At 42.3% G+C, this 23,091-nt stretch overlaps 1 protein-coding gene across 1 annotated transcript in view; it reads left to right on the top strand.

Annotated features, from left to right (window-relative positions):
* The window catches only part of cdkl5 (cyclin dependent kinase like 5), a 41,868-nt gene that overhangs the window by 12,347 nt on the left and 6,430 nt on the right, over nucleotides 1–23,091 (top strand). Inside the window, 15 exon segments of the mRNA XM_079496156.1 lie at nucleotides 4,140–4,185; nucleotides 5,044–5,180; nucleotides 5,761–5,881; nucleotides 6,488–6,547; nucleotides 7,408–7,498; nucleotides 9,005–9,107; nucleotides 13,487–13,573; nucleotides 14,299–14,302; nucleotides 14,305–14,378; nucleotides 15,397–15,572; nucleotides 16,614–17,440; nucleotides 18,409–18,749; nucleotides 19,354–19,455; nucleotides 20,178–20,289; nucleotides 22,618–22,762. Of these exon segments, the coding sequence (XP_079352282.1) occupies nucleotides 4,140–4,185; nucleotides 5,044–5,180; nucleotides 5,761–5,881; nucleotides 6,488–6,547; nucleotides 7,408–7,498; nucleotides 9,005–9,107; nucleotides 13,487–13,573; nucleotides 14,299–14,302; nucleotides 14,305–14,378; nucleotides 15,397–15,572; nucleotides 16,614–17,440; nucleotides 18,409–18,749; nucleotides 19,354–19,455; nucleotides 20,178–20,289; nucleotides 22,618–22,762 (2,426 nt within the window).

Genomic DNA, 23,091 nt, shown 5'->3' with positions numbered 1-23,091 from the left:
ATAAGCACTAACACTCCCCTTTGACATTTCTCACGCTCAATGGGAATTACAGTATACAGCAATCCCACCTTGGGGTGAAAAATGGGTTACAAAACCGTGGGATAAAAGTAATACATAAATAAAGAAAATAAATGTTGCGCTCAGGTCAGGATTATATTACATAAAAATGAATAGCTACATTTTGCTGCTACAGCCACATCTGGGATAACATCCGGTCCTTTGGTAAAAGTGCTCCGCTACTATAAATCGTCGGGCGCTATGATTTAATGGATTAAATAACCCCGGGCAATCGGAGTGTTAAGACACCTGTGGCTCCCGACATGCATGGCTGGTTAAGACGCATGCATGGCTGGTTAAGACACATGCATGGCCGGTTAAGACACATGCGTGGCTGGTTAAGACACATGCGTGGCCGGTTAAGACACATGCATGGCTGGTTAAGACACATGCATGGCCGGTTAAGACACATGCGTGGCTGGTTAAGACACATGCGTGGCCGGTTAAGACACATGCGTGGCTGGTTAAGACACATGCGTGGCCGGTTAAGACACATGCGTGGCTGGTTAAGACACATGCGTGGCTGGTTAAGACACATGCGTGGCCGGTTAAGACCCTCCCGTTACTCCGACATGTGTGGCCATTAAGACTCACCCGTGGCTTCCGCGTGCGGTTAAGGTTAGGTTAGCCTAACCTAACCATAACCTGGTTAGGGTTTAGGGTAGGGTGTCGGACTGTACGTCGGACCAAAGATATGCACCCTGCTTATGCCAGAGCTCGGCCTCCTGGCCAGTCGGCTCTCAGTGTGGTCCTTGTTGAAGGACAGTGAGCTCTGAGCCCTCTGTCTGTCAACAAAAGGACAATGGCTCTGCAGAGGAACAAGAGAAAACAAAGACACCAGAGTGAGACAGGCCTGCATGTTGTAATCCCTTTATATTGAGCTACAGTGAAGGCTTGTGTGGTCCGGCATGAAGATGCAAGTCATGATTGCAACACCAACACATCTGTCAACAACTTGCCCTCTTTTGCTCTTGGAATAAGTGTTACTGCCATCTTGTCAGCTAGACACTTTTAAAGGAAGAGACATGTAATAATAATAATGATGATAATAATAATAATAATAATAATAATAATGATAATAATAATAATAAAACGTTATTTGTATAGCACCTTTCATGACATGAAATGCAGCTCAAAGTGCATTACAGAGCAATGGAGAAAAAAAGAAAAGAAAAGCAAGGCATGAAACATTAAAATAATAGCAGTAATGCAATACAGTGAGGACATGAATAACAAGGAATTTAAAAGCAACTAAAAGCAAGAGTGTAGGAGTAGGTCTTGAGCTGTGTTTTAAAAATGTCTACAGAGGCTGCCTGTCGAAGGTACAGATTTTTAGGCACATCGAGCAGGCCAGCAGTGGAAGACCTGAGGGGGGGCGGTTTGGGACATATTTAGGCAGGCAGTCATGTAGGTAGGAAGGTGCGAGACCATTGAAAAACAACCGGAAGCCAATGCAGTGAAGCTAAAACTGGAGTAATATGTTCTCTGTTGTAATCTGTCAGTTGTTTTCTTCGGCAAAAAAGTACATTGCAGTAATCAAGCCGAGAAAAAACAAAGGCGTGGATCAGCGTTTTTGCATCGTCCAATGACAAATAGGCTCTGATTCGTGCAATATTTCTATAATGTACACAAGTTACAAAAATGAAACAACTTTGGTTTTGTATTTTCTCCCACAACTCCCTTCATCCCCACTCCATTCCTCCCCAAACACCCACTGTAAAGACATACTGTACAAACATTCACTTCACATAAACATATAACCCCCCCCCCATTCTACTGAAAAGGAAAGAAAAAGGAAACAACTAAAAATAATAATACAATAGATCACAGTTAAGAGTTTTATAAAATAAAATAAAATACTCATGTGCATACATACTTCAGCCTGTTAATGATAGGTGAGAAAAACACTGTTGCCACTTTCGGTCAAATACTGTCGTCATATCTTATCTTTTCCATTTGCAACAGGTTGGTCAATTATGCTAGCCATGCATTAAAAGAGGGTACTTCCACTCCTTTCCAATGGGTCAGAATATTCCTTTTTGCGATAACCATGCCATATTGTATAGCTTTATGTTGGTAATGAGATAGAAATGACAGGTCTTGAAATCCACCCAGAATAGCACAACAGGGGTCTGGGGTTATGACACAGTCATATATGTCTGAGAAAAACTTAAAGATGTCACTCCAAAATGTTGTTAGTTTGGGGCCCGACCAAAAAAAATGTCCTAAAGAGCCCTCTGTCGTGTTACATTTTGAGCATAGTGGAGAAACAGAGGGATAAAATTAGTGCAGGAATAATGCAGCCTGTGGATTACCTTAAATTGGCTCAATTGATGTCTGGAGTTTATGGAGAAACTGTGTATGGTGTTAAGATATGATTCCCAGCTATCATCATCAATTGTTATAACAAGATCTTTCTCCGAGGCCTCTTTCAAGTGCTGTGTAGAGGTAGATTCATATGATGTGAAAAAGTCTACCATTTGTGAAACAAGACTCTTAGAATCGGGGTGTTGATTCGTAATAGAAATCATGCGAGGGAGGTAGAGTAGATTCAAAATGTGGTATATTTCTGCGTGTATAGTCTCTAACCTGGAGGTATCGGAAGAAGTGTGAAGTTGGGAGGGTGTAAAACTCCTGAAGTTGTGTAAAAGAGGCAAGAATATTATGGATATAGAGGTCAGATAAAGTGTTGATGCCATTATTCTCCCAGAGTGTGATGCTATTCTTATCCAATGAAGGGGGGAATGTATAGGCGTATAAGCAGATATTTCAGGCAGTTTAAATGCTTTCCTTATTTGATACCAGATACTCAGAGATTGTTTAACCAAAAAAATATTCGAGATGGAGGCCAGGGGTTTTGTCGTTGAAAACAAAAGGGCGGGCAGGGGCGTTTTATGGATGTCCTGTTCTATGGCGAACCATGAGGGAGTTGAGCTGGTGATTTTGCCTGGTGTCTATCCAGTACATTAAAGCTTAGAGTTCTGTCTGCATGTTTCGTGTAAAACTCTTGTGTGTCTGCGGCAATCGGGGGGGTAAGCATGATGTGATCCTCCGCGTAATGCAAGCTTGTAACCATAGAAGTCCAGTTTTGGGTTACATTTCGGCGGCAGTGTCTCAGCAGGTAGAGTGGTCGCTTGGGGTTTGATCCCCAACTCCTTCTGGCTTAGTATTGAACTGTCTTGAGCCTAAATGCTCCCAATGAGCAGGTTGGCCATGTCAAAACATAGTGACTTGTACATCTGCAGATCTACTATTTTCACAATTATTGAAAGCCTTTGAAAATGTTCTCATATGATGACATGCCTTGGTTAAAGCAGTTGCTTTGCACCAAGAGGGTTGATGTTTGTCTCTACTAGAGCACACATGTACAGTATTCACAGCATGATCAAATCCACATAATGGGTCAGTCAAATTTATGTTACAGTCTTGACTCTTGACTGAAGAGGGAATCTTGAAAAGACAAGAAAGTGGCCGCACACGCCAATAGCCAGAGTGCCAATACTTTATTAGGACGCAGCAGGTTAAGACAAATGAATCCAACGTTTCGGCGGTTTAGCCTTCATCAGAGAAGTCTTGACTGAATCCATAACCAACATTGTGTTTAACCTATTAAAATTGGTTTATATGTTGGCTATTCAAATCAAAAATAGCATATATACAAGCTCACAGCTGCAAGCTTGTACATCTGCTATTTTTTTAAAAATATTGAAAGTGTGAGAACTACTGATTTAGATGGCATTTGTAGAATCGGCCTCTGGTCTTAATCTGGTAACGTGGAGTCAGACGGCAGGCGAAATGTTCACTTCTGTTTTGTTTTGTGTGTTTGCCTTCACTGGTATATTGCGTGACTTGGCATTGCAAGTCATTTGGACAGAAATTCACAAAAAAAATAGGATTCAAGTGGGCAGAAAATATATCTCACTCGCTCTGACTTTCACCTCCTATTCTATTATAGGATCTAACTTTGACATCCATGCCGACCTTCTATCACTTTCTGGCTTTCTCTCACTCTGGCTCTCATTCAGTACCTATTTTTCTTTATTTTTTTGTGATTAATGTATAAGATTCACTTTGTCTCACAGGAAACCAATGAGCTGGTGGCCATTAAGAAGTTCAAAGACAGTGAAGGTGCGTAAAGCCAGATTTATTCATTTAGATTTTACGAGAAAAAAGGGTTACTTACACATACGAACCAAAAAACAAATATGTTTGTGTATGTCTTAGATGCCACTAGCTTGAGCATGATAAACACACACACAAAAATAAAATATAATGTTTTTTTTGTAATGAGGCTGTTTGTAAGTATGTCAGAATTTGCCTTACTATTTAGAATTTAGGCATTTGGCAGATTCTCTTTATTCAGAGATACTTACAGAAAGCAAGGTAAACATAAACACATACTGTACATTAAATAACATGATAGAGGCAGTGTAGTGCCTCAGTAATCTAGGATTATAGGAACCCTGCATCAGTCTACTCTAAACAGTAGGATATACTATATAAAAATATGTCTAAATTACATTTTAACCTTTGCATAAAACTCCATGGTCATCAAGGCTAGGTAATGTGCTACGGGCTAGGGTGGAGAAGAGGTCATCGAGTCTTCAGATTACGGCCACCGAGAGTGTCATAGCGCAGCCCAGTCACATTGCCATGACTTTTCCTTCTCATCGGTTCCTGGCTTTCGGGCCCCTTCCCTACCGATGACACTAATTAAGGCTCTGTTCCATTCAGGGTGCTGCTATGTGCTATTAAGCATGTTGGCTCACTGGAAACACTGCTACACCAGTAGTTCTCAAAGTGTCCTTGAGTGGGTTCCAAATGGCCCCATATAATGGAGACTCGGAGAGTGTACAAATGGACCCGTAAAGGTCCATTTGGTTCCAGTGTGGAGGAAGTAGGGAAGGGGAAGGGGAAGTAGGGTGAGTTCTTTCCAAAATGGCTGCTGTGCATATACCCCATCATGTTTTCTTCCCCCCCCCGCAGAAAATGAGGAAGTTAAGGAGACCACACTTCGGGAGTTGAAAATGCTCCGCACACTAAAGCAGGACAACATCGTTGAACTGAAGGAAGCTTTTCGTAGAAGGGGGAAACTCTACCTCGTCTTTGAATACGTTGAAAGGGTCAGCATTACTACATTTTAGTGTGTGTGTGTGTGTGTGTGTGTGTGTGTGTGTGTGTGTGTGTGTGTGTGTGTGTGTGTGTGTGTGTGTGTGTGTGTGTGTGTGTGTGTGTGTGTGTGTGTGTGTGTGTGTGTGTGTGTGTGTGTGTGTGTGTGTGTGTGTGTGTGTGTGTGTGTGTGTGTGTGTGTGTGTGTGAGTGACCTGACCCCAATCAGCATCAGCCACAGTGGTCAATAGTGTAAACAGCAGGGTCAAAGGTCCTACTCTAAACGGACAAACATAGGCAGGGACAGACACAGGGACACACATACAGTAGCCATGTAAAAAAAAATAAGCAAGGATTGAGGTCCTTGGCCTGCTGTCAGAATGCACAAGAAATATGATGCTGATCAGCCTAGTAGTGTAAGATTGTGGACACACACACACACACACACACACACACACACACACACACACACATACAGGGACGATTCGACGAATGCATAATCTCCTGACGGAGATAACAACACAGCGCAGGTCATCATACTGTAATACGTGTTCGTCATGTCCATCAAGTTATCCTTGTGTTGATGCCTCGCAGAACATGCTGGAGCTGTTAGAGGAACTTCCCAATGGCGCCCCACCTGATAAAGTACGCAGTTACATCTACCAGCTCATCAAGGCCATCCATTGGTGTCACAAGAACGAGATTGTACACAGAGGTGAAGAATCATTCTTATCCTGGAAATCTATATGTGACAGAGACAGATATTCATACCTAGTTTTCCATGGCTGTCCACTGAATTGCCTTGCACATCTAGTGCAGTGTTTCCCAAATAGAGGATTGTGACCCATTTTTGGGTCACAGATGCGTTATTATGGATCATGAGTAAATAATATTTACTCATGATCCATACCAACGCATCTGTGCATAAAAACGCATTAAAAAAGATATATTTACTAAATATATATATATTTTTTTTTTCAAATTTTCAAAAAGAATTTCAGAATAAAGCTTGAAAGAAGCTTGAGGAAGGGGACAGGTTGTCTCGCTCCCTTTTTTCAACCATCTTTTTCCAGTTAATCATAAGCTGGCACCTCTAACCATTATAGAACAGCCGCCCCCATATTATACACATTTGTCAAGCTATGACTAAGGAAGATGTTATATGTACAATTGTACATGGTATGTATGTTGCATAATTATCTCTAATTAGAATAATATGGCGTATAATGTGGTAGTGACTAGTGATAGGTAAAAGGTTGTTGGAAATGTGTATTATTCATTATCTTTTTTTCCCCTTTTTTCTACCTTTGTCTCTCCACAGACATCAAACCTGAGAACCTCCTTATCAGCTCTGAGGACATTCTGAAACTCTGTGACTTTGGTAAGATCACAACGTCAACATCTTGAGCTCCTAAAAATATTTTATTCAGCTAGACCTATTATATATGTATGGTACAGTAAACAGTAAAAACTCATCATCTTTGAGGTCTCTAGTGCCTGGTTCATAAAAGTGTTTGCCTGGAACGAGATCAGTTTTTCAATTCAACACATTTTGCTGAGTTTTGGAATACCTTCAGAAAACATTCAATTGGCTTTGCATCCTTGATTTAACGCTCCAAAATACCAATTCAAAGCTCCAGAGCATGGATTCCGTGTCCTTAGTTAACACATAATCTAGCGTTGGAGCTTCAGCACACAGCATAAAGGCTAGTTTAACAAGTTGAGGGCTGGCTATTGTCTGACAGACTGTGGGACACCTTATTAACTATGCATACAGTACTGTCAACCATTCAGAGCATCCATTCAAACCTTGGGGAAAGGTCATGTTTTCCACAATGCTTACATTTTGGCAACCTAAAGTGTGCATAGTTCAGCCACTTCAGCACCCTCTGGTGGATACGTTTGCATATAGAGTGACATACAAGATATACACAGATGGACAACTAATAATTTTGTGATGTTTGTTTATATTAAGGTCCTTTGTTACATTATACAAATAAATAGCTCATTATTTCACAATATATGTTATTGGTATTTACACTTTACCAGTATTTGTGCAAACAAGTTCATACATGCATAGGACCATTAAAATAAGAAGAACCTGGGTCTGGACCCAAAAATGTTTCTTCTTCTAATCTATGGCATCACTCTGAAGAACCAGTTTTGGCAGTGGCACCATTAGTTTTTGGTGTGTAGTAAGACTTGATTAATGCTTGTGTTATTCTCATTGCCCTGACTCAGGTTTTGCTCGCAACCTGTCAGAGGGCACCGATGCCAACTACACTGAGTATGTGGCTACAAGGTGGTACCGCTCACCTGAGCTACTGCTGGGGTGAGTGTGTGTGTGTGTGTGTGTGTGTGTGTGTGTGTGTGTGTGCGTGTGTATGGGCCGGGGCACCATCAATGTCTTACTCTCATCCGCACGTTACACATGCGGGTGCTTTGATGCCTGCACCACACACCAACGCATGACACGTCACGTGCACGTGACTACGCAAAATGGTATGCAACAAGTGATCAATCGTCATTGTGAGGTCAAGTTCCATGTGTCGTTTTACCTATCTCTCATCTCACTGCTCATTTTCACACACTTCTGGCAACAGCATCAGCTACAACCGAGTTAGCATAATGAATCAGGTATTTGAATAGAAGCATAATGCATCACCGGCGGTCTGTGCTGTACATGCTGTCCTGAATAATGTGGCACATGCTGCTTCCAAGGTTTGAAACGATAAGTACAAGACTCTGCGTCAGTGCTGCGACTTGAATGTCCATTCTGGTTTGGACACCAGGCGTTTGCCTGATTTAGTGAATACCCAGGAACATTTATTGAGACAGCGTTTGAATGCCGCCCACTCAAATACTCACTCCCTCCAACTTCACTGATCTTTTCTGCCTCTGCTCTCTCAGCTCTCTCCTCGTCTCTCAGCCACACTCCTCTGCTCCTGAATGCCTTGAAATCGCCATGTTCGTCGGTGACAGCCAGTCAGCCATCATCACCACCACCACCACTAACATCTCTGTTCATCTCCCCCCACTATTATCTCCTCTTGGACTTTACGTGTGATATGACATAAACGTGAGATGTTATCTGTATGTAAGCCCATTCCAGCCATCATTGTCATCAGCACCCAGTCATTACCACTTCTGTGTCACTTTAGCTTTTAACCACTTTAACCATTATTTTATACTTTGGCTATTAAAAAATAGCAGATATAGAAGCTCATAGCATGGAACTTAGTGCCGCGCGTGTACTATTTTTTGAAGAATCGTAAACAATTGAGCAAATCTTTGAATATATATTTTTTGAAGTGAATATTTGTAACTCAAATCTTTGCTTCGGGGGATCCCTGGAACAAAACATTTTGAAATGGGTGTCGGCAGCCAAATATATATCATTTTGGGGCTCCTTGACATGAAAAGGTTTGAGAAGCACTGACATAGAAACAAGGGTTTTCAGAAAACTGATAGGATTTAGAAGACATTGTAGAATCAGTTCCTCAGGTCTTAATGGGGTAAATGGCAAATTGATCCTTTTCTGATCAGAGATTTGTTGAAACACTCCTCCCCCTGCTCCCCTCCCCTCTCTCTCTCTCTCCCTCTCCCTCTCCCTCTCCCTCTCCCTCTCCCTCTCCCTCTCCCTCTCTCTCCCTCTCTCTCTCTCCCTCTCTCTCTCTCTCTCCCTCTCTCTCTCCCTCTCCCTCTCCCTCTCCCTCTCCCTCTCTCTCTCTCTCTCCCTCTCCCTCTCTCCCTCTCCCTCTCCCTCTCCCTCTCCCTCTCCCTCTCCCTCTCCCTCTCTCTCTCTCTCTCCCTCTCCCTCTCCCTCTCCCTCTCCTAGTGCTCCCTATGGCAAGGCGGTGGATATGTGGTCTGTGGGGTGCATCCTGGGGGAGCTGAGTGACGGGCAGCCCTTGTTTCCTGGTGAAAGTGAGATGGATCAGGTTGGCAAATCAAAATGATCTCCCTTATCCCAGATTCTTATCTTATTTCGATAAAAAGAACACTTATTGCGCCGTTATGCGAGTTAAAACTAAAATCTGAGATGCCTGCTGTCTAGACAGGGATTTGAACTGATATGACAACATAGCATATCAAAGCGCTTCATTTAAACCTACCATCAGTAACACTATATCAAAGTGCTGAGCTTAAACTTAATCAAAGTGATTAACTTAACTTAACTGCTGCTCGATATAAAAATAGGAAAAGGAAAGTTACAGCTGAGCTAAATAAGAATGGAAACAAGAATTGGCACCCAGTCATTGCAACTACTGTAATTGAAGAACAGTAGGTGGCTGCAGTATTATTGTGTGGTCTGGCAGCTGGGATCATTTATGTATTTATTTATTCTTTTACATACTTTATTTAGACATCAAATGACAGAAAAGTAAGCAGTAAGCTTAACACTACATACAAGAGACGCACGCACGCATGCACGCAACGCACGCAACGCACGCACGCAACGCACACACGCACACACACACACACACACACACACACACACACACACACACACACACACACACACACACACACACACACACACACACACACACACAAAGAAAAAACAAGGGGACATATGGGTGGGATCAATGACCATCAGAGAGCAGGGATAAATATGAATCTGGCAGCTGGGATTTGTGGTGTGCTTTTTTTCTTTTTGTCTTTCATTGCTAAATCACATTTGATTTTATGGTGACATTCGGGGTGATTGAAAAATTGTAATGTGTTTCCTTGCTTTGCTGCATGCAAATGATGACTCCTTGTAAATCCACGCATAACACGATGTGTGCTCCTTTTTAAGCACAACTTCACTCTTGCCACAGAGATTGTCATGCTTTTCTTTAGCTTGGAATTTGGAAACCTTCGGTCATAAACTGCAGTCTCTGTCGTACACTGTCCAAGTAGAGTAATGCTAATCTGCCTGCTCCGTGTCAGTAACACGACAGTGTACTGTCAAATCAATAAGGAACAGAGATGAGAAAACATGAAGAGTTGTACAGTATGATGTGAAGGTTGAGTTCATAATTAAAGTGTGTTTAGACGGTAACCGGAATGCTCGCCTTAACCCATTCAGGCCTGACGTCGGAATAAAAAAAAAAGTTTTCTAAATCATGAAAATTTTCGGAAAGATTTGAGGCACATTAACGATTTTTCAAAAATAGCAGACCTACAAGTTCATAGCGCGCCACTCGGTGGCGCGCTATGAGCTTGTAGATCTGCTATTTTTCAATAGCTAAATTATAACAATGTTTAAAACACCAAAACGGGTTCCCGCCCCAAAATGGGTTAATGGTTAATGTGGTTAAACGCTAACGTGACATGGATGCGTTCCAGGTCTCAATGGATTAAAACACGCTTGCCCACATTTCTTTCCGCTAACCTCACGCCGACGCAGTAAAGGCTGTCGAGATCGGGAGTTGAACCCACGGCACACTGCCAGACTGGATTTACCAGCCAAGGTGCCCAGAAGGCTATGCCAAGGACTATTAAAAGAGGACAGGAAGTGAAGACCGTACGGTGGACTCCATGTTGCTCCCTGGAAGGAAAGAAACATGTGCAATGGGCTATATGCAGCCAACACTTCCACGTTCAGCTTCCTTGGTCTCAACTGCACATGTTTCTTTCCTTCCAGGGAGCAACATGGAGTCCACCGTACGGTCTTCGCTTCCTGTCCTCTTTTAATAGTCCTTGGGCTACGCCAGCCTCCCGGGCTGATAGGGTTAGGTTTTGTCACCGTTTTACTGAGGTTAGGAATAAGGTTAGATTTAAGCATTGTTTACTTAGGTATCTTTGATAGAGGTTCTGTGGTAGTGTGGGTCTGTGATAGAGGTTCTGTGGTAGTGTGGGTCTGTGCTAGTCTGCACATTGTACAGTCTATGGTCTGCACTGATGTTTGTGTACAGAGTTACTGTATGTTTTTGTTAGATCACTGTTTCCCAAACCGTGGATCGGGACCCATTTGTGGGTCACAGACCATTTTTTATGGGTTATGACTCGAGTATAAATCCCATTTTTTCATTTAAAAACAAAATATATAATTATTAAGATGTTACACATTTTAAAACAAACAAACACATTCCATAAATTATAATGATAATAATTAAGAAGTAGTGAAAATAGTTGATCTACAAGCTAACAATGTTGTGCGCTGCCACCTGTAGATTCACTAGTTTGGGTCATGGGTATCAAATCTCTCTTTTGTGGTTCCCAAAGTAGTGGTACTTGAGGGAGTTCCAGGGGGTACTCCCTCAAGTACCTCAATTAGAGATAGTTAGGAACCAAATGGACCCTTATGGGTCTGTAACTCTGTAACTCTGAGAGTGTACAAATGGTTCCATTTGTACACTCTCAGAGTTAAATTAACATTGATTGTACAATATAAATTGGGGTCCCAGAGATAAATTCCATTAAATGTGAGTCCGTAGACTAATGCATGCCAAACTATGGGGGGTCCTTAAAATGAAAATAGTTGAAAATCACTGCTAGAGCTGTAAAAATCTTCCCTGGCGTATCTTTTCACATGGGGGTCCGCGGGCTAATGAGTGTCATTTTGGGGGTCCTTGACATGAAATAGTTTGGGAACCACTGACCTACACACTATAGCATTTAACCTGAACTCTTGCATCATAGAGGATGTTAAATGCATCACACATCATAGAGGATGTTAAATGCATCACACATCATAGAGGATGTTAAATGCATCACACATCATAGAGGATGTTAAATGCATCACACATCATAGAGGATGTTAAATGCATCACACATCATAGAGGATGTTAAATGCATCACACATCATAGAGGATGTTAAATGCATCACACATCATAGAGGATGTTAAATGCATCACACATCATAGAGGATGTTAAATGCATCACACATCATAGAGGATGTTAAATGCATCACACACCATAGAGGATGTTAAATGCATCACACATCATAGAGGATGTTAAATGCATCACACATCATAGAGGATGTTAAATGCATCACACACCATAGAGGATGTTAAATGCATCACACATCATAGAGGATGTTAAATGCATCACACATCATAGAGGATGTTAAATGCATCACACATCATAGAGGATGTTAAATGCATCACACATAGAGGATGTTAAATGCATCACACATCATAGAGGATGTTAAATGCATCACACATCATAGAGGATGTTAAATGCATCACACATCATAGAGGATGTTAAATGCATCACACATCATAGAGGATGTTAAATGCATCACACGTCATAGAGGATGTTAAATGCATCACACGTCATAGAGGATGTTAAATGCATCACACGTCATAGAGGATGTTAAATGCATCACACATCATAGAGGATGTTAAATGCATCACACATCATAGAGGATGTTAAATGCATCACACATCATAGAGGATGTTAAATGCATCACACATAGAGGATGTTAAATGCATCACACGTCATAGAGGATGTTAAATGCATCACACATCATAGAGGATGTTAAATGCATCACACGTCATAGAGGATGTTAAATGCATCACACATCATAGAGGATGTTAAATGCATCACACATCATAGAGGATGTTAAATGCATCACACATCATAGAGGATGTTAAATGCATCACACATCATAGAGGATGTTAAATGCATCACACATCATAGAGGATGTTAAATGCATCACACATCATAGAGGATGTTAAATGCATCACACATAGAGGATGTTAAATGCATCACACATCATAGAGGATGATAAATGCATCACACATCATAGAGGATGTTAAATGCATCACACATCATAGAGGATGTTAAATGCATCACACATCATAGAGGATGTTAAATGCATCACACATCATAGAGGATGTTAAATGCATCACACATCATAGAGGATGTTAAATGCATCACACATCATAGAGGATGTTAAATGCATCACACGTCATAGAGGATGTTAAATGCATCACACGTCATAGAGGATGTTAAATGCATCACACGTCATAGAGGATGTTAAATGCATCACACATCATAGAGGATGTTAAATGCATCACACATCATAGAGGATGTTAAATGCATCACACATCATAGAGGATGTTAAATGCATCACACATCATAGAGGATGTTAAATGCATCACACGTCATAGAGGATGTTAAATGCATCACACGTCATAGAGGATGTTAAATGCATCACACGTCATAGAGGATGTTAAATGCATCACACGTCATAGAGGATGTTAAATGCATCACACGTCATAGAGGATGTTAAATGCATCACACGTCATAGAGGATGTTAAATGCATCACACGTCATAGAGGATGTTAAATGCATCACACATCATAGAGGATGTTGTCCTCCTCAGCTCTTCACCATTCAGAAGGTACTAGGATCTCTCCCTGCAGAGCAGATGAAACTCTTCTACAACAACCCTCGCTTCCATGGAATCAGGGTAAGGAACTCCCCCATTTAAGTCTGTCTGTCTGTCTGTCTGTCTGTCTGTCTGTCTGTCTGTCTGTCTGTCTGTCTGTCTGTCTGTCTGTCTGTCTGTCTGTCTGTCTGTCTGTCTGTCTGTCTGTCTGTCTGTCTGTCTGTCTGTCTGTCTGTCTGTCTGTCTGTCTGTCTGTCTGTCTGTCTGTCTGTCTGTCTGTGTCTCTGTCTCTGTCTCTGTCTCTGTCTCTCTCTCTCTCTCTCTCTCTCTCTCTCTCTCTCTCTCTCTCTCTCTCTCTCTCTCTCTCTCTCTCTCTCTCTCTCTCTCTCTCTCTCTCTCTCTCCCTCTCCCCCCCAATGGCACTGTTCCAGTACCATGACTGAGTGGATTGCTATGACTCATGAGATAGGTTGGTGTTCACTGTGGCACCCAGTGTGTGTGTGTGTGTGTGTGTGTTGTGTGTGTGTGTGTGTGTGTGTGTGTGTGTTTAGTTTGATCTCCAGTAATACATTTCTGTTATTATAATTTGCTACATCTTGCTGGTATAGATAACATGCATCGTGTATTGAAAAGCCAAAGATGCATATTCCTTCTCATCAACATCAAAGTGATGTGTGTATATGTGCGTTTGCGTTTGCGTTTGCGTGTGTGTGTGTGTGTGTGTGTGTGTGTGTGTGTGTGTGTGTGTGTGTGTGTGTGTGTGTGTGTGTGTGTGTGTGTGTGTGTGTGTGTGTGCGTGTGTGAAGTTTCCTCAGTGACTCATCCTCAGACACTGGAGAGGAGGTATCTGGCCATTCTCAGTGGTCTGATGTTGGATCTGATGAAGGTAAGACATAGTGTAACAATGCTTTTATCATCCATCTTCATCACATCTCCACAAATCTCCAACTCTGCCGACATTTATTTGAGTGATGTGTACAACGTGGGGTACGAGGACCACTACGGATCCTTGAGGGGCTTTGAGAAGATCCCCAACCAAAGAATATATATAGCAGAGTCCGAGTTGATGTCGGCTAGCTAGACCGCACTCTCGCATAGCATCGGTTTTAGCACTATAGACGGTATGTGCATGTATAAAGTGAGTGGCAAATCTAGTGGCAAAGTGAGTTTAATGTCATTTAACGTCGTTTGATGCAATCAGATAGGACTCTTCTGTTTGGAGTTTGTTGCCACTCAGTAGGCGTTCTCGCATAACTTCCGGGTATGATGATGTCACGTGCATACTCTCTATAACCCTAGTTTATGCTTCGGCTATTCAACATTAGCCAATCTACAAGCTCATCATCCACTATTTTTTAACACATTTGAAAAAAACTAAACACATATCAATTTGGGGGTCCTTGACATGAAATTACATAAATAGAACCACCGATGCACAAGAATGGTCCTTTCATCCAAAAAAGCCTTAACAAAAAAGTGGCTTACAAATGTTATACCAACTATAAATGAATGGATTGATTTAATCTATAGTATATTTATTATGGAGAGAATTACATTCAGCTTTAGAGGTCAAGTTGAAGTCTTCACAGATAACTGGTTTAGATGGATTACTCATGTTTCTACCATAAGACCTGATTTTGTATAAATTCAGTTAAACCTGTTTAACCTGTATATGCACCTGTTTGAGGTACTTATTATGATCATCAATAGAGAAGAGAGGCAGATATCTCCCCTTGTGTGTATTGTACGTATATTGTCTTGTTTTGTTTTGTTTTCGGTTGTATGTATTGTCAATTGTCAGTCGTTTCGTTTACATGTATGTTTGATTAAAATTCAATAAAACGTAAATTTAAAAAAAAGAAAGAATGGTCCTTTCCTCACCACTCGCGTGCTTCCTCTATCAGAACCTGCTGCTGCTGACCCCCACCGAGCGCTATCTGACGGAGCAGAGTCTGAACCACCCTGCCTTCCAGCCCCTGAGGCAGGTGGAGAGAGACAAGCCTCCCCCTGGCTCTCCTAATCCTCCACGCTCCTCCAAGCGGAAGACTCACCACCATGGAGAAAACACGGTTCCTACCAGGTCAGATGACTGTCCAGGCTTTGCATGTCCCATACAGTACCATCGCTGTCACGCACAAATCCTGTATGTCCATAATTCAACTTTTTGTGCCCACCCCCGTAAAACAATGCCCTATTTCGGCGTACAAGAGTTTTATGCAAAAATAGCAGATCTACAAGATGACAATGTGTCCCGAAGTTACACATTTTGAGCTTGTAGATCTGCTATTTTGGAACGATTTTGAAAGTGCACGTGGTTAAGTGTGTCTATAAATGTTTAACCAATGACAAGTATTTGTAATTTGTTTATGACTAAATAATAACGACATTGTATCCATTGCAATACAGGTTATTTTTTTCCATTTCTTGAATCGTAATACCAGTGATGATATACGACTGGCATAAAACCTTTTTATAACATAACATTTTTATATATATATTTTTTTGTCTTTTATTGATAGGTTGAAAGTAATCTGACAGGAAATGGGGAGAGAGATGGGGGGGATGACAAGGTCGTCAGGATCGGGAATCGAACCTGCGGCATGCCGTCAGGTTGGCTCAGCAGCCTAGGTGCCCAGATGGTTGAGCTAACTGTCCGGGCCAGTATGTCCATCTTTTATTCGCGACTAGCTAGACTGAACTAGTTGATTCGCATTATGTGGGGAATGAAAACAATGCCACGGCAACCGGAAAACACCACCGGAATACGATTGTTTTTTGTTTTATTTATTTTTTCTATACTGGATCACACGGCTCAGTTTTAGAATGAATACCAGGTTTTCCTCCACACAGGAAAGCCTGGTGACGCGAGGTTAATACTTTTCTATTTCTATGGTCAGTGTATAGCTCGGACTAAATCTGGAAGCTGGGCCTAGTTTTCATTCAAACAGAGATCAGAGTATGTGAGATCAGAGTTGAGGGGGGAGAATCGTACTCCAATCCCACCCACTCACAAGGCTTTTGTGAGTGGTATTCACAAGGCACTCACTGCTCCACTCTACCGAAACAAAGAGAGCGAAGAAAAAACAAAAACAATGTGTATTTATTCTACCTTCCTCTGCAGGAGTCATGTTAAGAGCACGAGTCACCGTCGTTCCAACAGTAAAGAGTGTTCCAGCCTCCCTCGCCACGGGGACCTCCATCATCTAGGTAATGAGAACTTCCTAAATGGCAACAAACCAACTCCTCCCTCCAACTTGAGTCCCACACTCCACATCAAGAACCAGTACATGTCTCAGACTCTCAATCGCTCGATCTCATGCAGCAAAGACCTGGTCAATAACAACCTGCCGCACCTCCTCAGTCCCAAAGACGCCAAAGGCAAGACAGAGTTTGATTTCAACCTCGGGCCGCCATCTTCCAAGCTGCCAGAGCAGGCTCCCGTTGCCAAATATGGCCACAGTAAGCCCAGTTCCTCTCGCTCTCAGCCGCAGGCCAGCCGCCACCCCTTTCTGGAAGGCAAGACTAACACGCTGCAGTCCGGGACGGAGAAGCAGCACAGCCGACACACCCACAGCATGGCGGACTCTGCCCACGGCTCCATGTCGTCCTCCTCTAAGAGCTCCGCCTCCTATCTCAGCCTATCCAAAAGCCACAACGCGCTGAATGACACCAAGTCTGTGGGGAACCTCAGTGATGTGCGGCTGCACCCGGACGACCCGGGCTCCGGTGTGGCGCCGGGGGTCGGGGCCGGGGCCCGCTTCTTCCCAGCCAGCTGTTTAGAGCTCAATGCCCCCCCGCTGCCGCCGCCGCCTGGCAGCCCCTCTGCACGACATAGTGAACGCTCTGGGCACAGTCCAGCCTCTCGCAGCGGTGGCAATGTCCGATTGGAGAGCAGCACCCTCGACTCTTCCTCTCGACACAAATCAAGGCACAAGACTCTGGCACCAGGTAAGCTGATGATGCAATTTGGGGTCAGTTACTTTTAAGGGATTCAATTAGATAGTATTGTTACATACCATATCGTTGCTGTCCGGAAGAAAACCACCTAATTCCATTTTTGAGGTTTTTTATTTTTTATTTATAAATCAGTGTAATTGAACACCCTTTACGTCTGTGTGTTGGTAAAAAAAATATTGATAATCAATGAAGAGTATTAAAAAGCGCTTCGACAAAAACCTCCTAACTCCACTTGAGCTAGATGTTTTTTTTGTTTTGTTTTTCATATCGCTGCCATATCAGCTTGCCTTCACAAAGTAACCGATGGATCAGCACATCCAGGTTGTGGTACCCAGCATTGGCCAGCTTATTGTACTGGTTAAACTTCCCTGGGTCAGACACAACAGAAAGTAACCATTGCCCAACATCAATTTGCATGTCCATATTTGGGTATATTCTGTCCACCCGCAACAGACAGACTGACCGACACTCAACTTGAACTCTATATGGTATATTGTTACGCTCCTATCTAGGGGAATGAAAGAGACAACATAAGGATTGCTAAGGGAACCCCGTTTATTTAAGGATTTAACATTTTGACCAACAAACATCCTGTCCTTGGCGTCGAGCCTAGGATAAGATGAGAACCTCTCAGTGGTGGAAAAAGTAAGTTTTTACTTAAGTAAAAGTATCAATTCTGCAATATAGAAATACACTGTTACAAGTAAAAGTCCGTAATTCAAAATATATTTGAGTAAAAAGTATTGGCATCAAAATGTACTTTAAGTACTTCAAGTAAAAAGTAGATGTAGTGGAGTAGAAGTAAAAGTATTGGAAATTGGACATACTCAAGTAAAGTACACATACCTCAAAATTGTACTTAAGTACAGTCCTTTATTAAATGTACCTAGCTTAGTTAGTTCACACCACTGCTTTCTCTCCATGTCTCCCCCCCCGCACCTCCCCTTGTCCGTCTGCAGAGGAGGCCAAAGCTCCAGAGCTGTTAGACCCTGGAGGAGGAGGGCTCACTCACACCCTGCCGTCGCCTCATGAGTCCTACCACTATGGGCTGGGCTATACCTCCCCCTTCTCCTCCCAGCAGCGGCCCCACCGCCACTCCATGTACGTGCGGCGGGAGCGCCACCGGACCCACGGCGGCGAGAGCGTGACGGCGGCCCTGCCCGCCCCAGGACAGGGGGTGCCGCCGACCCGTACCAGCAGTCTCCAGCTCCTCTCCCCCCAGCTACAGCACCGGACCACCCTCACCACGGGACACTCCAGGAGCTCTTCCAGAGAGGACTGCACAGACAACATGGCGAGGGTTAGCGATGGCTGATCAATACGTGCATAGCAAGTTAATTTATTCATGCAGTCGGAATATTTGCGAGCGTGCCTTTTTTGGTGTGCTTGGTTTGCTTATCTGTATACATTAATGCATGTGCATGCCGGGGACTTGGGCTGGGCAATTCACCGAAACATATAGAAAAAAACAATATTTAGAACGAATACAACCTTAATCTTGCTCATATGTTGCTCGTATGTTAATCAAATATTATCAAGAAGCAGGTTTTTTTTATGTCAAGGAATCGACAAATCAATTAATCTGATTAACCACTTGACTATTTTGTTGTACAAGGTGGCGAACAGAAATTGTGAAAATAGCCGATCTACAAGCTCACAACACATCACACGGCACGTGAGATTGCAGATATGCTCTTTTCACTATATATTTATGTATTTTTTATAAGAGTTGATTAATCGTAATTAAGACAAAAGTTTGAAATAATCGCAATATGGATTTGAAGTCGCCCAGATCGCCCAGCCCTAACGGGGGCCTATCTATCACTGTCTTACATTGTCAATGCCACTGCTCAACGCTCCTGTTTCAGTCTGCTTTGACCAGCACCTGTTCGTCTTCTCAACAGAGCGAGCAATCACCTAAAGACATCAGCCACCCATGCGCCCCCATCAAAGACTCTACGAGGGACAACACTGCCGCTTATCATGCACAGCGCTCTAAAAATGAGGTCCGAGCCCATGACTCCACCATGTCCCACCATGCTCACTACATTCATTACTGTTATCTCTGCGTCATAGCTTTCTCTGTTCCCAAAGCCCCATTCATACTTCTTCGCACTACATTTGTTGTTGTACAAAACATGCATGAACAATGAATTGCCTCTAATTCGCATTACAGGTTTTACAATGCACACAAATGTTATATTACTGTATGTTGCCCCTATTTGCAGTTATATTGAACACCATGACAGTGTTTCAAATTATACGTTGGATCTGATCAAAACAAGAAGCGCTGCATCATATTGGACCGTTTAGTTTTTTGTTCTTTGATTGGTGAGACAATACAACAGTGCTGGCTGAAGTTTAAATGTAATTATCTAAGCAGTCATATAATGCTTTAAAAATATTTTACCATTATATCTTAGTATTATGTGTTTATGGAAGTTTAAGTTCTAGCAGATGTTTAATGCATAATCAACTAGAAAGGGGGTATGTGTCCATAGAGAGAAATTAGGTTTCTTTTAACAGAACCAGCAGATGGCGTTGATCTGCACTTTCCCTCTCCATTGCCTGTCATAATTTAATATTTTCTTGTAACTTTTTAAAGGCTGTGTGTGTGTGTGTGTGTGTGTGTGTGTGTGTGTGTGTGTGTGTGTGTGTGTGTGTGTGTGTGTGTGTGTGTGTGTGTGTGTGTGTGTGTGCGTGTGTGTGTGTGTGTTTTTTCCAGGTGGCTAGTATGTACCATGACCCAGGACCCCATGTTGATGATGGAGGGTCTTCCAAGGAAAACCGCATGATCTTCAGTGAGTCAATGCCTCGAAGAGTTGGCAGCTTTTACAGAGGTAAATAAGAAATATGAAGTCAAATGGTAACACTTTGTAATATTTAAAGGTAGGTTAAGTGATTTGCTTTAAATAGCTCTATATTCTGATCATTGCGTCTCCAGCTCTTTAATAAACATAAAATGCATTTTCAGGTCGGGATACCAATTTTAGTCAGTATCAGTCAGGATAAATATTAAACAAGTGATTTTGGAAGTGATGACACAAATAAATTAGCATACAAAGATTTGCACACAATTAGCACAGAGATACTCAGGTGTGTGTGTGTGTGTGTGTTTGCGTGCGTGTTTGCGTGCGTGTTTGCGTGCGTTCGTGCGTGCGCTGAACTGGGACACTATACAAATAAAGCTGATGGTCACTGACCGCATCTTAAATAATAACGATTCATTACTTAAACGTAATTATCTCTGTATTATACAAATGGTAAATGGTGCATTTATATAAATGGTAAATGGTGCATTTATATAGCGCCTTTATCCAAGGCGCTTTACATAGATTGTGCATCAATGCACCAATTCACAAACACATTCATACACCGATTGCGGAGGAAACCATGCAAGGCACCAACCAGCACATCAGGAGCAATTAGGGGTTCAGAGACTTGCTTAAGGACACTTCGACACTAACTCTGGGGGAGCCCAGGTTCGAACTGGCAACCTTGCGGTTACCATCCGGCCACTCTACCCTTGAGCCACCGCCAAAAAAGGTTAACCATGTATATACAGATGTACGAGCTTGTACAGCTGCTATTTTTGAAAAAGTGTATGATTTATTTGAACACAAATCTTCTCTTCTGGGGGTCCCTGGAACAAAACCCTTTTGAGATGGGGGTCCGCAGCCAAATACATATCAATTTGGGGGTCCTTTCCTTGACACAAATAAGTTTGAAAACCACTGTTATAGAGGAAGTGTCACAGTCACACTACTGATAACTATAACGATAATGAAGTCAGTGTCCACATTGAAGATCGACAAAGTTATGTAGCCTAACAAGCATTGCATCAAACACACACAGTCACACACACAGCTTTATCAGAGCCCACAGAGAGAGATCTCCGCCTCTGAGGTGTTGAAAGACGGGATATAGGCTAATTAAGGATAATCTTAGTCTAGACTAATTAGTAATTATAAGGAGGAGAGCCTACCTGCGGTAATGCCAGCTAGCGTTAGCTATTCATTCATAATCATCTCATCTCTGTTAACCCATTCAGGATGAGAACCCCTTTTGGTGTTTAAGCATTATGTTATACTTTAGCTTTATTATTATGCTATTTTTGAAAAATCGTGAAAAAGTGGGGCAAATCTTTGAATATATATTCTTTCAGAGCAAACGTTTTTAACTCAAATCTTTGCTCCTGGGCGGTTCCTGGAACAACATAATTTCAGATGGGGGTCGGCGGCTAATTACATACATTTTTAGGAGTCCTTGACATGGAATTTTTGAGACTGACTGACATAGAAACATACTGTAGAGTTTTTCAGAATATTGTCTATTTAGAAGACTTTTTTTTTAAGAATCGGCCTCAGGTCTAAATGGGTTAATAACATAACTTTCCTGAGGGGTCAGTGAGCGTGTCAGTTCATGCCACACTATGAGCTTGTATATCTGCTATTTTCACAAAATTGTGAAAATGTGTGCAAATATGTATTTTTTAAGGGAAGTTTTATTTATACAACGCAGTTTCGGGAGAAGAGACCTCCTTCCGCTCACCTTAACCACTCTCCTCCCTCCTTATCAAACTCACCTGCCTTTCATTATCACCCGGCCAATCCCTGGTGCAATCACCACCGTATAAATACACCTGCGATCTCTCAACCAAGTTGTTTGTTCTGCTCCACGACAGACCAAACATGGGTTGTGAGTACTGCACTTCGCTATTCTTCAAATTTGTCATCCTCCTCCACCCCAACCTCCTCCTTCCACCTCGATTCTCTAGGAATCCAGGGGGGGCAGAGACGGAGCAGGGACGACCAACCACTCATCCCGAGTAGAGCAAAGATGGCCGTCAGCTCCAGAGACTACGCCCCCACCCTACCTTGGGTTCCTCACTCCATTCCGCATTCATCTCATTCTGTTTCAATAAACTATTAAACTTGAGCGAAGGTGTGGTCTCTTACTAGTGAAGCAAACATTTTTAACTCAAATCTTGTTTCTGGAGGGCCCTGGCACAAATATTTGTGAGGGCCTGCTATCATTTTGGGGGTCCTTGACCAGTGCTATAGTTGATGACATATTTTATATCAATATTGTCCTTGCTTGGTGTCAATGGCCCATAATACTATTTGACTATTTGATTTGATTCCATCTTTCCTTCTGCTTTCTTTCAGTCCCTTCCCCCAGACCAGATAACTCCTCTTCTTTCCACGATGGCGTTGGTCAGGGTAGAGGGCCAGTCATGCCAGTTTTACCAGTTGTCCCAGGAGACCCAGGCGTCATGGGAAACATCTCCAAGCGTCAGACTGCCTTTGACTGGTGAGGTCTCAGCTTCTGCCTTCTTGTGTCTTCTACGTGTCATGTTAAAAGATGCACAGTAGATTGGTGGACCACCTCATCCACAGCAATGATAAAAGAAAATATCTCCAAAACTGACCCTCGCAAATTAGTGTTAGTAAATGCATCATTATTCGTAATCAAATTAAAATGCATAAAACGCACAAAATTACGAGCTAGATAAATTAACAAGCATGTTTCTCGGGGCAGATTGCAGCCAAAAGATGATAACATTTTTACACATCACACATCAAAACATTCAATATGTTAAATAAAAATAAAGCCATTATATATCAATGAATTGATGAACC

The sequence above is a fragment of the Electrona antarctica genome (assembly GCF_951216825.1).
Source record: "Electrona antarctica genome assembly, chromosome: 3".
Taxonomy (NCBI): domain Eukaryota; kingdom Metazoa; phylum Chordata; class Actinopteri; order Myctophiformes; family Myctophidae; genus Electrona; species Electrona antarctica.
Note: the sequence above shows the minus strand (reverse complement) of the source record. Positions and strands in the feature narration are given on the sequence as shown.